Below are 17793 nucleotides of genomic sequence, written 5' to 3' on the forward strand. Positions count from 1 at the left end.
ACGTAGCAGCATGGCGGCGTCCGACTCGGAGCGCAAGCGAAAGCAGCCGGAGGCGGAGGAGAACAACGCGGCGGTGGTAGTAGCAGAGGAGGATGAGGAGGAGCGCTGGGTCGGGCCGCTACCAGGAGAGGCCGCGCAGGCGAAAAAGAGAAAAGGTAACGGGAGGCGCGGAGCTTTCTCCCGCCTGTTCTTCCTTAGGAGGTGGCTCGGGAGGCGTCCATGGCTGCGGCTCGGGCTGGGTCCGGAGCGGCGGGATCGCTCTTGGGCCGCAGGCCCCGCCGGGAGTAGCAGAGCGATCCCGGGGCTGGGGCAGCTGGGCTGCGGCGGGAGGGGCCCCCCGCGACCGGAGGCGTGGAGGAATAGCGGGTGGAAGCCCGTTTATCGGTCGTGAAATGACCTGCCGTGATGGGACCCCCCCCCCCGCCCCAGGGTACAGAGTTAAAGCCAAGGCTAAGGGCGCTGTATTGCTTATGGCTGTGAAGTTAACGGGGGAAGTTAACGTCTTCCGGGCCAGCGCCCTGCGCTGGAGGAGTGGAGGCCTGTGGACTTCATTGTGGCATAGGTATTTGTATTCCTTGGTATCAGTTTAATGATGTTCAGCAGACAGGTTCAGTAACAGGCCATTGTGCAGGTAGTAATAGCTAAGATGTAACAATCAGAAACAACAGCAGAAAATCTGATTATTTTAGATAGGACAGTTAAACAATGAACTAGATGGGTGTCAAAGTTTAAATCATAGATGGTACTTATCTGGAGCCCTGAATCTCAGTAACAACAGCTATGTTTGTGTTTGGAAGAAAATAAGGTGCAGATTGTCTCCTTTTTAGTGGCACGATAACTTGTGCCTATTTTTTATGTGCTCAGACATCCAAGGTAATAAACTTGCTTTTAAAAGAGGTATTTGTATGGGTCAAAGCAGAGTCTGAGTGACTTTACATGGACTTCATTAGGCAGAGTACAAAGCCATGCTGGCAGCTTTTTCCTATCAGAGTCTTCATTGAAATGGGAGTAAGCTATGCAAGCATAATTAGGGGAGAACAGAAATTAGGCTTAATTCTATGAAAAACAATTACAATTAATTTTCTTTTTATTTTGTTTAGTTCTTGAATTCGAACGAGTTTATCTTGAAAATCTACCATGTGCTTCAATGTATGAACGCAGTTACATGCACAGAGACGTCATTACACACGTGGCATGTACTAAGTAAGTATCTTTTTTTCCCCCAACGTCTCATTTAGCTTGTATCTGGAGTGAAACTGTAGCAGTTGCTCTATCATTCTGTGGTCTCGCCAGCAGAGGAGGTTTGGGAAAAAGGAAAGAGACCTAGGAGTTGAAAGCAGAATAAATTTGCTGAAACAGCCAAAACACTGCAAATATAAAGTGTACAAAGTTATACTCAGTGAATGAATGATGGTCACAATAAATATGAAAACAGGGTAAAGAGCGGCCCATACAGGAAGCCTCCCATCTTCAGCAAACTTTCTGCTTTTTAGTGAGTGTAAAGTTTGCTGTATGGGATACAGCTGCAAACAATCTCAAGTCAGCTGCCATGGCAGACTTGAAACTGCTAATGGCTGTTCTGTAACTGTTTCAGTGAAACCAGGATGAGGAGGTAGCTTTTTTCTCTTCTATGTTTGTGTGTGTATTAATAGTAACTACCGTGAAACCAGACTTGAATAGGAGTAACATTTAAAAGGGTTAGCATTATATACTTATGGAGTTAAGGCTGTTTAGTTCTTGTAGAGTAATCCAGAGTGTGTTAAATGGCTTTTCCGAGTGTGAAAGCACCCATTCAGACAGGCTGTTCAGAGTTCATTGTCTACATAGCACTAATTCTAGTGCAGTTCTGTCCAGTGTGAAAGTCCATCATGTATATATTTTTTTCTCTTATTTAACTGTAGGACAGATTTTATCATAACAGCCAGTCATGATGGACACGTGAAATTCTGGAAGAAAATAGAAGAAGGGATCGAGTTTGTTAAACACTTCCGAAGTCACCTAGGTGAGAATTTTTTTCTGCTCACTTTCTGTCCCTTATTCTTAATTTTTCTGAAGAGAGTGCAATTAAAGAAAAGAGAGGTTCAGAGCTTTATTCACTACAGTCAGGGATTGAATGATCTGTCTACTTGTCTTCCTTCATTCCCTTAACAGTTCATTTCCAAATGCAGAAAGCGTGAGAATTAAATGTGGACCACAGATTCCCTACATACTTTGCACTGCCTTATGCAGCAGGTGTGGGTAGAATGTTTAGGTCATGGAGAAATAAATGTTTAGGTCATGTTTAAGAATAAATGAAAACAGAACATATCAGGGTAAATAAACAGAAGTTTTAAAGGATGTTGCTTCCATCCCCCAACTTTTTACTTTCTTTTCTCTTGCAGTACTTATTTTCATTTGGAATTATTGTTGTTGTAGAGCAAATTCTGTATTATGGTCATGATTGTCAGATGAGCTGTAGTTAAGAATTAATAATATTAAACAGGTTTTTGTAAGTAAGTATGTGTAGGTCTTCTGTAGTATGGTAAGAATGAAATAGGCTGGACACAAAACAAGGTTCTTATTGTTGTTAGAAGTTGTCATATGCCTGATGGAAAAAGAGTTTGATATATGGACAGTTAAAGTAAGGAGATACCTAATGGTAGAAAGCGGAATTACTGTTTGTTTTTAGAGGTAGAAAAACATATTATGTCTTTATCAGTGTCTCATTATATACAGAAACAAAATGTGAGAACAAAGCATAATAAACTAGAGTAAGTGTTGTGAAAAATTCAATTACAGGATAGTTTTGAGTATTGTATGTGTTAATGGCAGGATTGTAATCATCTACAGAGCTTTTTGGGTTTTGAGATGCAAGCAGAAGACTAACACCACTTCCTACTGCATTGTACTGTTCTCAGTTATTTGAAGTTAACATTTTTAAATTAAAATAATTGCAGTTACAACATTTTCTTTATGTAAATGGTAAGTCATTTGTTAGCACATGCTAATTGCATTCTGAGGTTTGGGGTTTTTTTTGTTGTCTGGTTTTAGTTACAGTGTTTTTAAGTCATGCGAAGAAATCTGATAAACAGGTTTACACCTTGTTAGTTTTTCACCTGTGAAATACTGAAGAGCATCCTTTTCTTGTGTATTAATAGTGCGATAACTTTTTTAACAGGTGTTATTGAGAGTATTGCCGTTAGTTCAGAGGGGGCATTGTTCTGTTCGGTTGGAGATGACAAAGCAATGAAAGTGTTTGATGTAGTCAACTTTGATATGATCAACATGCTGAAACTTGGGTAAGTTACTTAGATTTTGAAAATGCTTGTTTGAGATTTTAATTGGGGGTTGTTTGATAAGAGGTAAGTTGATAATTTGGGGATTTGAGCTTTTCTGCCCTGCCCACCCCCCATTCAGTTGAATTTCAGTGAGTTGCATTATTCAAAATGCATTTGGTGGCTGAAGACTACCTGACTGAGTAGACAAATGTGCAAAGGCAGTATGGCAAAGGTGCAGTTGTCTTTGTTTCCACTGAAGTGTCAACTGGTTAACAGATGTGAAGGAAATACTATTGAGTCTTAGAATTTGAGTAGTAAATATTAATGCCACTAATGCTATTTAGCTGGCTTTCCATATGTATTTTTGCTCTATGACTATCACCTATCTCTTGGTTGCTCTTTTATAAAGAGGCTGTGATAGAAAACAAGTGGCTGATCCACTGAACTGAAACCAATTTTGTGCTTGGGAAAGTTTGGTTATGGTACTGAATTTTAGCAAAACAAATACTAGCAAGATGAGTAAATAAGGCTCAAAATTAGCTTCTGATACTCCTGATTTCATGTTTATAGAGTAGCTCAGTTATCTATGTAATACCAGTCTTAATTACTTTATTCTTTTTTTTTTTTTTTCATTCGTTGTTGCAGCTACTACCCAGGCCAATGTGAATGGATATATTGCCCTGGCGATGCCATATCTTCTGTTGCAACATCTGAGAAGAGCACAGGAAAAATATTCATATATGATGGACGAGGAAATAACCAGCCACTTCATGTGTTTGATAAACTCCATACGTCCCCTCTTACTCAGATACGGTTGAACCCTGTCTACAAAGTAGTAGTGTCTTCTGACAAATCTGGAATGATTGAGTACTGGACTGGTACTCCTCACGAATATAAATTTCCCAAGAATGTGAACTGGGAGTATAAAACAGATACTGATCTATATGAATTTGCTAAATGCAAGGCTTACCCATCTAGTTTAAGTTTTTCACCTGATGGCAAGAAAATGGCCACTCTTGGGTCTGACAGAAAAGTTAGAATTTTCCGTTTTCTGACTGGGAAACTCATGAGAGTCTTCGATGAATCTCTGAGTGTAAGTTTGGTTTTGTTTTCTTTTGAGGCTTGACTTTGTGCCAGCATATTGTCCTAAGCTACATGTTTCTAAAGCTGAGATTGATTGCTATACTTTTCTTGCAGGGGAGCTTATCTAGTCTTTTGTATTGCTTTACTCAAGAATTAATTCTTACTGAATTATGATCGTTACATCAACAGTTGTTGATTTTCTTCTGAGTGTTCATACTGCTAGATTTCTTTTTACTAGAAAGAAGTTAGGAAAATTCCCACTTCTGTCATGAAAATAGTGAATTAAATTTGTCATCTTCTAAAAGCTCTTTTAGATATCCACAGACATTCTTTTCTTTACCCTGGTACCACAACGTGCATATTGGGTTGTTAAAGAGCAGCAATTCTATTAATTTTGGTTCCTCAGTGAAGTTTGAGTGGAATAGTATCCTTGAATTTTGTATTTTCTAAATGTGGATTAGTGTGTAGCTGGATCAGAAGTCTGAAATGTGTTTTAGTATTACCTTTTTTTGGGTTTTGCTTGGGTTTTTTAAATGTTTTGGTTTTTTTTTTCTATAGATGTTCACTGAACTTCAGCAGATGAGACAGCAACTACCAGACATGGAATTTGGGCGACGTATGGCAGTTGAGCGTGAGCTGGAGAAAGTGGATGCAGTAAGATTAATTAACATAATTTTTGATGAAACTGGACACTTTGTTCTCTATGGAACAATGTTGGGCATTAAGGTCATCAATGTAGAGACTAACAGGTAAGTCCCAGTGTCAGAGAGATGAATATATTTGTCTGTATTAAGTCAAATTTATAGCATATTTGAAACTTGATGTGATTGTCAGCATCTCTTTTTTTTTTGACTGATTATTTGGGAGCTTTACAGTTAGTAAACTTCTGCAATTAGTAATGAGTTACTGCAGTTTAAAGCTTAACAGAATGAGGAGAAAATGACAAGCATATTTGTATTAAGGATGCATAAGCAAATACTCTCTGGGTGTGATAAAGTAAATGTGGCTTATCCAGTCGGGATTTTCTTGTGTTAGGGAGCTGACTAGTGAATCATGTAGCAAGTCTGAATAGAGAAACATCCTAAAACAAATTAATAGATTATTTTGAGAGGGTTTGGGGATTTTATTTTGAGTCCTGAAATAAGAAAGGATACCTTCTTTGACCATGAGTGCCTAGCAGTGGTTACATATTTTTACATCTTGTACTTCAGGTGTATTCGTATCTTGGGAAAACAAGAGAACATCAGAGTGATGCAACTAGCCTTGTTCCAAGGAGTAGCAAAGAAGCATCGTGCTGCAATCACTATAGAGATGAAGGCATCTGAAAATCCTGTTCTCCAGAATATCCAAGCAGATCCAACAATAATATGTACTGCTTTTAAAAAAAACAGGTTTTACATGGTGCGTATTTTTTTCTATTTTAAATAATGCCATTCTTGCATTTATGTTTCTCCATGTTTTTTTCTCTTTGTACTTTTCTAGTACTTTTTGTCTTTGAGTCCTTGTGGACACAAATTTTGAAGAAGAATTGTTATATATTTTAAGTATAATACATCAGTTTTAGCTTGAAATAGCTAGACATTTAGTAGAAAGCTTTATAGTCTTTGATTCTTCAGTGTTGCTGAAGTAATTAAATATATTTGGGTTTCTGCCTAAATTATAGTTCTTAAAGAAGGATATATACTAATGTTCTGTTTGGAAGAAAAAAACCCATAGACTTAAATAAGAACATTTGAAAAAACAAACCAGATGATTAAATTTAGAACAGGAACAGCACTCAGCAACCCCAAGTATCTTATGGGAAGCTAAGACAGGAATCGTCTTCCTGTTAAAAAGCTTAGTTTTCAGGTGAGACACAATGAATAAACTGAAAAGACAAGCAGTTCCAGAATAATTAGTGGCTGATCCACTGGATGGTCTCCATAGGTTAGAGATGGGTATGTGTTGTTAACCTGTGCTTGGGTTGGATCACGTTTTCCATTGGAGCAAGATAGAATACTTTCTAAAGCTTTGTGTAGTACATAACGCAAAGTGGAATGCACTATTTGGAACAATCTGACAAGTGAGGAAGGAAATATTGCTCTCTGATAGAGAAAACATGACTCTGTGGCTTTCAGAAAGGTTTTCCGTTTGATAGATGAGTGCACTACTCAAGTGGATGCTCATGTAGTCCTATATTTATTCTGTTTTCCTGTTAAGTACTACAAAGATTAGTCTTTTAGGAGTGTCTTGTGTTACTCCTTTTCTGTGACTTTATATGTATGCTTTATTTGAATAAGAGGATTTAGTTTGGTGGGTTTTTTTTGTAGTGAGACTATAATCTTTGTGATGAAACCCACTGCTTCTCTCTCAATATAGCAGAACACATGGATATTCTGCACTTGTCTTTAAAGAAAGACAACTGCTATCCTCTTTCTATTGTAAAGAGGAGGAAGTTTAAGGGAACAGATTATTAAAAGTGACATGGATTTGCAGGTAGTCCTACTGGAACTGTGCCTTTGGAGTTGCTGGTAAAACAACACTGAATTCCTCTCTTTCAAATATAGTTGTATGTTTAGTAGGTTGTATAATCACATGCATGTCTTGGATGCAGAGCTTTGTTTGAGATAGAGGGGAAAATCCCAAACAGTAAGTTAACCTTCTGTTCATTTGTTTTTCAGTTTACTAAACGTGAACCAGAAGATACAAAGAGTGCAGATTCTGACAGAGATGTGTTTAATGAGAAACCTTCTAAAGAAGAGGTCATGGCAGCCACTCAGGCTGAAGGTCCCAAAAGAGTTTCAGACAGCGCCATCATCCACACAAGCATGGGAGATATTCATATCAAGCTTTTTCCTGTTGAGTATGTATTTGTTAGTTTTTATGTTATTTTACTTTACCCTCTCTACTTTTTGTTGGCAATATCAAAGACTTACATTTTAAACTAGAAGTAATTATTTTTTTCTTAATACTGTTCCTTGCTAGTTTTTCAATACATCAAGCTAGGAATGTGACTTGCCAAACACAACATCCAAATAGTTCAAGCTACAGCATGGCTTGGGATTTTTTTTTTTTTCCCAAATTATTCATTCAGATGACTTTATTCCTTCCTTCTCTTTCTTTGTCTTAACCACAGATATGGAAAGATGATTGTGAGGCAGTGCTTTGGATTCCGTCTTGAAAACAAATGACAGTGTTGGCAGTTGATGTATCAGTAGTTCTGTGTAAACCAAAGGATTAGTAGTTTGCTGTTTTATTTTTATATCTCACTTGTTGAATACAACACTGAATACCTTCCATGCATAGCTTAATAGAGTTTATGTAATAGAAGTAAACAATGGAGTGTACACTCCTTGATTTTGAGTAAACTACAGGAGCAGAAAATTGGTGGAGGAACATTTCATCTTAAGGCAGCTCTGCTTTGAGGAATCAGATTTGGTTCCTGACTGTCACCTAACCTTGGTTGACAACTAAGCACCACATAGCCACATGCCCTTCCTATCATGTGCCAAAATACTGCTCAGTACAACAGAATTTTAGTCTCAGATGAAATCTTTGACCTTGCTACTATACTGTTAAATATTTATTGTAGCCTGTGTTTTCTGTTCTGTGATTTTAGATGCCCCAAAACAGTGGAAAACTTCTGTGTACACAGCAGAAATGGTTATTACAACGGACACATATTTCACCGTATCATCAAGGTAAAAAGCTGGGGGGTTTTGTTGTTTTTTCATAATGTACCTTTGTAGTAGGCCTCTGTTAACCATTTAATTTCCCTTTTGCACAAAGGAACGGCTTCAGCGCTCCCTTTAATTTCCAGACAATTCTGAGGCTCTCTATAAACTTTATCCCTTACCAAAATTATTGAGTAGTAGCTCTGCAACTGATAAGATGAAAGAAACTGAAATCTGAAAGATCCTGATTGTGTTAAGACTTTATTTCATGTCAGAAGGCATTTCTAAGTTTCCTGCCTAGGTATTTGCAGAAGGAACATGCAGTCGTTTTTCTCCCTCACTAGCAGAAACTTGATTTTTTGCAAGTACCCAATTTTCAGTTAAAGCTTGAATCCTTTGCAGATTTTCCACAGCACTTCAGCGCTTTAATTTTGTTGAAAGTTTTGAAGGAAGTGAAAGAATAATGGCACCTGGCATGAAACACATCTATTTTCTTATTCTGTGTAATAATGCAGTATTTAATTTTTACACAGGGTTTCATGATTCAGACCGGTGACCCAACTGGTACAGGAATGGGAGGTGAAAGTATTTGGGGAGGCGAATTTGAAGATGAGTTTCATTCAACTTTGCGGCACGACAGACCATATACTCTCAGCATGGCTAATGCGGGACCGAATACTAATGGATCTCAGTTTTTCATAACAGTAGTTCCAACTGTAAGTAATGTGAAAAAGATCAGTTGAAGGCCTGAGATGCAAACAAGATACTCAGAATATTTTTCTGATGGGGAGGGGGAAAGGAACACACTTGTACTGCCTAAATTTGTGCTTGCTATTTTGCAAGTAAGTGCTGCACATAAGGATGAAGCCTGTGTAGGCATCACTGAAACTGTTCTCTAAGAAGTCATCAAGGCCTTTTGACATTACAGTAAGGATGATACCAAAATCTCAGTAAATTAGACATGTTTGCAATTGTCTCTTACTAGAGTATTGTACTATTTTGAACCTGATGGAAATCAAGTTGCTTAGGTTGAAATTTTTGGATGACTCTTCAGTATTGCCTAGCTGTGGCTACACAAAAGGGCATTATTCAAGTTTCAGTATTACTTTGATCTGTGTACAATTTCAGAACACAAAAGATTTTAGTATCTGAACATAACAAAAACAAATTCTTAAAGGTAGCACTTTTAGACACCGCATTCTTATGTAGCACTTAATCATGTGCCTTTCTTTTCAAAAACACCCATCTACCATATTTTTTTAGGCTTATTAAGTTATATTGGTGCCTATAATCAGACTGCTATTTTGGCATTCTGTGCAAATACGGCTTTTAATTTAGTAGTGTTCTTGACTGGCACCTAAAATGCAGCTGTGGAAACAACCATGGACTAGGGAGACTGAATCAATGGTTTTTCTGAACTAAGAATAAACTTTAAACTATCATGTGCTACTGCTGTGATGGTTTGGGTTCTTCTCACCAAAACATTCTGTCTAGCTTTAAACTAGCACAGCTGCATTGCTAGGACTTGACCACTGTAATACAAGAAATTGAAAAGATAAGTTTAAATGCATGTGAACCTGTATTAGCTGCACTGTAGTATTTATTTACATGGTGTTAAATTTTGTAGTCTGAGCATATAAAATCTGTTCACTAGTTCTAGATCACTCTTTTTTGTACACACTGCTTTCTATTAATATGCTTTCTGTTTCTTCTCTTGTGCCCTCAAACAGCCATGGCTAGACAACAAGCACAGTGTGTTTGGACGAGTGACTAAGGGAATGGAGGTTGTTCAGAGAATCTCCAACGTGAAGGTCAATCCCAAAACGGACAAGCCCTATGAGGATATCAGCATCATTAATATCACTGTGAAGTAAGAGAAGAGATGAAGGATCCAGCTAGAGGTTCAGCATCATAGGATGTCAGGGCCTGGAAAGGACCTCAAAAGATCATTTAGTCCAACCAACCTCCTGCAAAGCAGGATCACCTCCACCAAATCACACAGGAACATGTCCAGGTGGGTTTTGGTTATCTCCAGAGGGAAACTCCACAACTCCCCTGGGCAGGCTGTTCTGGTGTTCTGTCACCCTCACAGTGGAAAGAATTCCTCGAGTTTACATGCAATTTCCTATGCCTCAACTTCCACCCATTGCTCATTGGACATCACCAAGAGAAGCCTGGCACCATGTTCTTGGCTCTCACCATTTACATATTTATAAACATGAATGAGGTCATCCTTCAGTCTTCTCTTATCCAGTCTACAGAGCCCCAGCTCTCTCAATCTCTCCTTAAAAGGAACATGTTCCATTCCCTTAATTATCTTTGAGGCTCTGCATTGGACTCTCTCAAGCAGTTCTGTGTCCTTGAACTGGACACAATACTCCAGATGTGGCCTCGCCAAAGCAGAGCGAGAGGAGAACCAGAGGGAACAAAATACTGATTCCTGGAAAAGCTCAGCACTAGGACACAAAGAAGGACTTAGGAATTATCAAAATTGTTTCTGTTCTTTCTAGGTATAAGAATTGCAAGGACAGAGCAATCACTAGTTGTACTGTTTTAAATATACCTAAAGTGCCCTAATACTGTGTTTCTGGTAATTTTGTATTTTAAAGTAAAAACATCTGTATGCTTCTTACAAAGTCTGCTCTTGCGTCTCTTTTATGCAAAACCGAAGATAAAACTTCACACCATGCCTCGTGATAATGTTTGTAAAATAGGATCAAGGTATAATTTGGATTTTTTTCATATTTCTGTCTTTTGTGACTGCTTAAGTCTTTTCACAATATTGAAATCTTTGACAGAAGAAAGGGTCAGAAATCATAAGTCGAGTAAATACTTCAGTCATTTTTACCTGTGTGATGGGTTAGGAGCTTCCTCTTCCCAACTACCTTGAAATTTACCAGCATGAAAAGAAGCTATATTTACAACAAAGCAAAATTTACAAGTATATTCATATTTGCAATTATATACAAGTTAGAAATAATACAGAAATCCAAACTCCCTCCCAGACAAAGGAACCTGCCCAGAAGGGGCTCAAAGCTTCCCTCTCTCCCTCTACTTTCCCAAACAAATGAAACAATCAGCAGTGTTTACATTATTGTGTTAGCCAAGATTAGTGGAGAGATAGTGGGGGGAAGTGAATAGATCCAATGTACCTGACCAGAGTGGGACAAACTATTTACATTTTGGCCTTGTACCTTAAACCAATGAATGATACAGACTTTACACCCAGTGATCTGATTTCTTTCATTAAAATATTTCAGTTGGCTACAATCAGCCCAGGCTGCGTCAAAAGTTAGATTAAGTTATGATGCTGTTTGACAGGATCTGTCAAACTGCCACCCTTCTGTGCTTTAAAAATGATTGAGTACATGTCTTGTGTTGTCTGGGGTTTGGCTGGGAGGGAACATCAGAGAGAATGGACAGCTGAATCCACTAATGGGCACATGCTGGTGTCACAGGCACCATGTAAGGGAAGAATGGTCTTGGGCAAAGAATCATGGGACTTGGAGTTTGGACTTTGACCTGTGATACGAGATGCTTTGTATTTCCAGGGCACTGTTACCTTCCACTTCTGGATTTTTTCTGTTACTTGCTCACTCCATTTCCTGTGAAGTCTAATATCTTCTTGCACTGTTCCATTAAACTCTCCTTATCTCAATCTACATCACTCTTTTCCATTTGCTCTTCATCTTCTTTCCTCTCCTACCAGGAGTGTGGGGTGGGAGCAGTTGTGTGAACAGGTGGGTTGGAACTCAGATGCTGAGCCTAAACCACAGCAGTCCCTTAGGTGTCCAATGTGGGCATGACATGATGAGGTTGAGACAATGTGGGGTTGAGATGAGAAAAAAATTGACTTGTTTAAATAACTTTGATGTATGTATTTTCCCTTTGTACATTCACCATGGTGATGAATTTGCTTTTTTGGTTATGCTGTGTAAATCTTTATATACCCTCTGGTGTTTATCACCTCAGAGAAATGGATTAGAACCATCATGTTGTACAGGCTCCTGTCAGGTCATAATAGGATCGCTCTGTTAAGCTGGTATTAGTATGCAGTGCTGTCACTTAACCAGTAATCTCACCTCAACAATGGGTGGAACAGCAGGCAGCACTTCTTCATCTTTAGAGAATTTTGAATATCCTTGGGTCACAGAGACCAGCTATCTTCTGTTCTTTAAGTATGTATTGGGCCTTTTCCAAAGTAACACAAATCTTAGTGATGTGTGAGAGAGTACAGGCAAGTGTCTAAGACAGTGATCACTTCTTCCACCATTTTGGTATTTTACCCCTGAACAAGCACAAAATCATGACAAAGTGGTGAAATATTTTGAAATAAGTCTACTGTCACCCCAGAAGTTCACAAGAGACAAATCACTGATTTGTTGGGTCCTGGTCCCTGCCTCTTGAGCCCTTCTCATCACTGCAACTCAGAGGCAAGAGAAAGTCTCTGGGCCTAAAGCAAAGGCACTGCAAGTACTCAGATTCCAAGAGTAGGCACTGTAGCTGCACCAGAGAACCACTCTCTGCTGGTATCAGTTGCTGTTGTACAGAAAGGAAATACACAGAAAAACTTTTTTGCAAAGGATGAGGATGAATCAGTGTCATCACAGGAATAAAAGAAAAAGTCAGACGTAATCACTTGATCTTCATCCTGTGCAAAAATGCAGGACATAGGAAAGAATTTGAACCACCATCCAGGCAACCCCATTATCACCTGGCTGTGCCACTTCTGGGATAATGGAAACAGTAGTTTGGAATTAGACGGTAGGAAAACCAAGCACGTGAAATCCCCGTCTAGGGAAGGGAGTAGTGGCAAGGTCATTGGAAAACAAGCACAAGGCCTCAGCCGCTGGAGGCCACTTCTATCAGGCATGAAAGGTAGGTACTCTTTCAAGAAGGTATGTGTCACCCAGGAAAGTGGATCACCGTGCAGAAAGGCATCCAGTACTTCAGGGAAGTAGCTGTGCTGCAGGTAATCTGTAATACAAGGGGCGAGCAGCTGCCAACAGACCCAGATGATGTCATGCACACCAGCTGTGGGGGGGAAGGTTTCTACAGAGTGCACCACTGTTGTGTGCTTGCTCATTGTCAATAATATTTTGGAAAGATGGGCAAGGACAAACAGTGGATGTATAGGGTTAACACTCCAGGGGGGGTGTAACCCTGAACCTGACCTTAGGGATCTTGGCCCCTCCCCAGGGGTGGGCCACACTCCAGGTGATGGTTAGCCCACTCCCCCCACTTCCTGTGGTATAAAAGAGAGAGGAGCTTCCTGACTTGCTCTCTTTTTCCTTCGCTCCTTATGGACACACACACTCACACTGCATACCAGCACACCACATGGCAGCCACTAGGCAGAGACACCATCACATTGCTCGGGTTGTATCCATCCCTTTTTGTATTTTGCTGTTTTCCCTTCCTTATCCTTTGTAAACTTCCCTACCTCCAATACCTTTTCTAAGTTGTTGTTAAACTTTTCTTTTTAACTTCCAAATCGAGTGAGATTGATTTATTTGGGTGTACTTATCTCTCTCTCTCTCTCTCTCTCCCTATCTTTGGGAAAAGAGGGGGAAGAGGGGAGGGCACTCTATAAATTCTATAAATTGTCATTGGGTCTATTAAATTTATTAGAGTCTCTGGGGACCTGCATTTGAACCCAAGACAGTGGATTAAGTGGCTAACGTTCCAGCAATACAAGGGAAACCTCTCTTCCTCTCCCTTTCAATCGTGGAGCAACTGTCCCAGGTCTTCCATCAATTTAAAGAACACAGGTCCTGTTCCCCACCTCTGCAGTCCCATACTTCAGCTATTAGGAGCAGGCATTTCCCTGTCCGAGAGAGAGACTCTTAGAGGTACAAACCATGGTGTACCCTGTAGTTTTACTTACATGACCATGGGAAGGAAGGACATAAGAAAGTGAGACAAAAAAACAAAACCACTTCAGCCCTAGCTGTGCAAGTGTGTGAATAACAAGAAAAAAAGCAGCCAAAAAAGGGAATTCTACCCAGAAGAAAGACAACCCACTTTCCAGCAGAAAAATGTCCAAAAAGATCAGACAAACTGACGCTGCTTCTGATCCTCTCAAAAGGACCTCCAATGCATCTTCACAAGATGCAAGTGATTGCAGTCAGGATTAGAGGGGCTCTGCCTCCAGCCACATGGAGGAGAGGGACAATCAGGTCGGCTGATCTGTGTGCATTCGATGGCCTGGCTGCCGTGGAGGGCCCATAGGCCCAAAATAGGCTTACATATGCCTTGCCTTGCCTGGACATGTTTTGCTGCCCAAACCCGAGGTAAGCGCATGAAATGAGCACAAAGGGGCACAATAGGCCTGGTGACATAAAGTCTGGCCTGCCCTGGCTTTAGACTGTGTAAGTGGTTGTATAAGCCCATGCACCTAGCCCATGGCCCACCGGGTGCTAGGCCCATGCTATTCCCATATTTGGGAGGTCCAGGAGTGTGGACTTTCCCTACTATGGTAAGGTTTGGCTGACTGCCAAAAGCTGCTTGGTCATTTTGGTGGCCAAGGGGCCGTTAATCTCGGCCCATATTTAATATAAAGAGGTACACAGGTAAACAAAGTGCTTGGACTCGCCAGCACTGCTTTTTGTTTATGCCTGCCTGCCTGCCTGCCTGAAGCCTCACACGCAGGGTTCACCTGCAGTGCATCTACTTTATTCTACGGAGGCAGTCTCCCAGCCAGCCGTGCACATTTGCATGCCACTGAGGTGAGTTACCAGGACCAGATCCTGTATTGCCTTTATCTATGGAGCATAGACTCCCGTGCAGCTGTGCACCCTATTGCACGCCTGCTGCCTTATCGTTGCCTGGTGCACACCACTGCCGCTGAGCTCCCAGGAGCAGACCCCACTTGTCTGAACACAATTGGTCTATATGGCCAGCGTGATACCGTGCCAAGACTGCATGGCATCATACTCCTTCTGCACCAAAGGTCCTGCCTAAGAATCCCTGGACAGAGTGCCCAGAAGAAGCCAGGAGAATAAGGTCAGAGACTGTCCTTTCCCATACAGCCAGGAAGATTCTGCTTTCCCCTGATGCCAGGAGAATTCTGGCCTTGATGTCCATGGGCAGAGTCCCCTGAAGATTTGACACTTGCATAGGCTGTGACATAGCCCCAGAGGGTGATTGATAATTAATCAGAATTTGTGAGTGAATGCTTTAATGTCTCTGTAATTTCTATTGCCTCCTGCCATAGAGCAGAAAGAGCTTCAGCCCACCTGCTGGGCAAGCAGCATATTGACCCCAAGCAGTATTTGCCACGGGGAAACTCCTCTCTCTGTTTATAGTTTGAATGTCTGCTAGTTATTAACAAGTTATTGTTTGATATTCCTAGAATGTCTTTCATAGCCGTGTAGATCTTAAATAATATTAAAATTCAGTGGTTGGGGGTGGCGAGAGTTAAAAATATTGGAGTTAATAAATTACATTATCTTTATAGAATATAATCTTGCACCAATTAATTTCTCCCCTCTGCTACAATTGGCATAGGAGGCAGACTACCCCTCCACAACACTGGCACGTTGGAGTCACAGGAGTAGATACAGATACACAGTGTGCTCTGGTAGCATCAAGGGGGCGGAACCCATCTATTTTTGGTGTGATGGGGATCCCAAGAGCTGAGTGTGTTACAAGAGGTGACCATAAGGGGAAATAAGTGGCCAAAACATCCCACTGTAACTGACTCGGGTGCCCTGTGCATCCTTGGTATAGATTGCCTCAGAAAAAGATATTCTAGGAATCCAAAAGATGGTGGCTTTTGGTGTGGCTACCTTGGAGACAGAGGAAGTTGAACAGTTGTCCACTTTGATGAGTCTCTCACGACCCATGCCAGTTGCTACTATGGCAGTGCAATAGTACCATGTAGCTTGTGAGAGGTACGTGTTTGATCAGAAGTTACAACAGACTGACAGTCGCTAGGTTAGCAGAGATAAGACCTGGGGAAAACAAGGCTTGCAAGTACGTGCACCATCAGTAGGGAAAGGTGTTATATAATATATTCCAAAATAAAGGAGGAGCTCTCTTATCCTTGGTTCAGCCTGGTGGGATGTGCTGCTGTACATCACAGAATTCTGAACCCATATATACTGAGAGCCTAGAGAGCTAGGTTGGAGCAGCACTGATCTTACCACCATGACAGTGCTGTTCTTGAATGGGGCCACCCACCTAAGATAAGTGCCTGCCAGCTCTGCAATCTACACATCTCAGGAGTATGGCTGGTCAGTTGGATAGAGTGAGTATAACTTGCTCTTTGATCAATATAATTACTCGGCGTTCTTTGTCATATCTTACTCACCATTGTAGTTTACAGTATACCTTTGTCTCTCATTTTGGTATTTGAGTTATGATAAAGTGTTGAAGCTCTACCCAAAAGGGAGTACCCATCTGTGTGTGTGCTTCCTGGATCTCAACCCACTAGAACTTTGCAGTATCACTGAAGCCCCTGGTCAAGCTGGCAGCCCATGGCTTGGACAGGACCACTCTCTGCTGGGCCAAGAACTGCATGGACAGCCAGGCCCAGAGAGTGGTGGTGAGTGGCACCACATCCAGTTGGCAGCCAGTCACTAGTGGTGGGCCTCAGAGATCACTGATGGGCCCAGTCCTGTTCAATATCTTAACTGATGATCTGGACGTGGGGATTGAGTTCGCCATCAGTAGGTTTGCAGATGACACCAAGTTCAGAGCATGTGTCAATCTGTTAGAGGCTAGGAGGGCTCTACAAAGGGATCTGGACAGGCTGGATAGATGGTTGGAGTCCAACAACATGAGATTTAACAAGGCCAAGGGCCAGGTTCTGCACTTCGGCCACAACAAGCCCATGCAGTGCTATAGGCTGGGGACAGAGTGGCTGGAGAGCAAACAGGTAGAGAGGAACTTGGGTACTGGTTGACAGCCAACTGAACATGAGCCAGCAGTTTGTCCAGGTGGCCAAGAAGGGCAATGGCATCCTGGCCTGTATCAGGAATAGTGTGGCCAGCAGGACCAGGGAAATCATTCTTCCCCTGTACTCAGCACTGGCTAGGCCATACCTTGAGTATTGTGTCCAGTTCTGTGCCCCTCAATTTAAGAAAGATGTTGAGGTGCTTGAACATGTCCAGAGAAGGGCACCAAGGCTGTTGAGGGGGCTGGAACACAGCCTTATGAGGATAGGCTGAAGGAGCTGGGGTTGTCCATCCCGGAGAAGGCTCAGGGGAGACCTTACTGCTCTCTACAACTACCTGAAAAGAAGTTGTAGGTGGGTGGGGGTTGGTGTCTTCTCCCAGGCAATCAGTGACAGAACAAGAGAACAGAGTCTCAAACTGCACCAGGGCATGGTTTAGGCTGGGCATTTTGAAGAAATTCTTAATGGAAAAAGTGATTGCCCATTGGAATGGGCTGCCCAGGGAGGTGGTGGATCCACCATCCCTGGAGGTGTTTAAAAAGAGCTCTAGTTTAGTTAACTAGAAGGATTAGGTAATAGATTGGACTTGATGATCCTAGAGATCTTTTCCAACCTGGTTATTTCTGTGATTCCTTTACCCCTATGTGTGAGCTGATTTGACAGCTGGAGAGCCAAGGGGTGATCAGTAAAACTCATCCTACAGCAGCCCTGTATGGCCAGTGCAGACGTCCAATGGTGAACAGAGACTGACAGTAGACTACCCTGGACTGAATGGAGTTATACCAGCAATGAGTGCTGCTGAGCCAGCCATGCTGGAGTCAAAGGCAGCCAACTGGTAGGTCACGAATGCAGATTTTTTCCTATCCCTAGATCATGGAATGCAGGTCACAGTTTGCTTTCA

The 17793-nt window shown here is 41.4% G+C and overlaps 1 protein-coding gene across 1 annotated transcript; it reads left to right on the forward strand.

The window, feature by feature from the left end:
• The first annotated feature begins 10 nt into the window (after window positions 1–10).
• Window positions 11–10629, forward strand: PPWD1 (peptidylprolyl isomerase domain and WD repeat containing 1). The gene is made up of 11 exons (XM_064139938.1): window positions 11–155; window positions 1101–1203; window positions 1902–2002; window positions 3158–3278; window positions 3903–4350; window positions 4899–5089; window positions 5552–5741; window positions 7001–7182; window positions 7939–8020; window positions 8527–8709; window positions 9724–10629. Exons 1-11 carry the CDS (start codon window positions 11–13, stop codon window positions 9865–9867), a joined length of 1890 nt encoding a protein of 629 aa, XP_063996008.1. The 3' UTR covers window positions 9868–10629.
• The last annotated feature ends 7164 nt before the right edge of the window (window positions 10630–17793 follow it).

Source organism: Pogoniulus pusillus, chromosome Z, assembly GCF_015220805.1.
Source record: "Pogoniulus pusillus isolate bPogPus1 chromosome Z, bPogPus1.pri, whole genome shotgun sequence".
Classification (NCBI taxonomy): Eukaryota; Metazoa; Chordata; class Aves; order Piciformes; family Lybiidae; genus Pogoniulus; species Pogoniulus pusillus.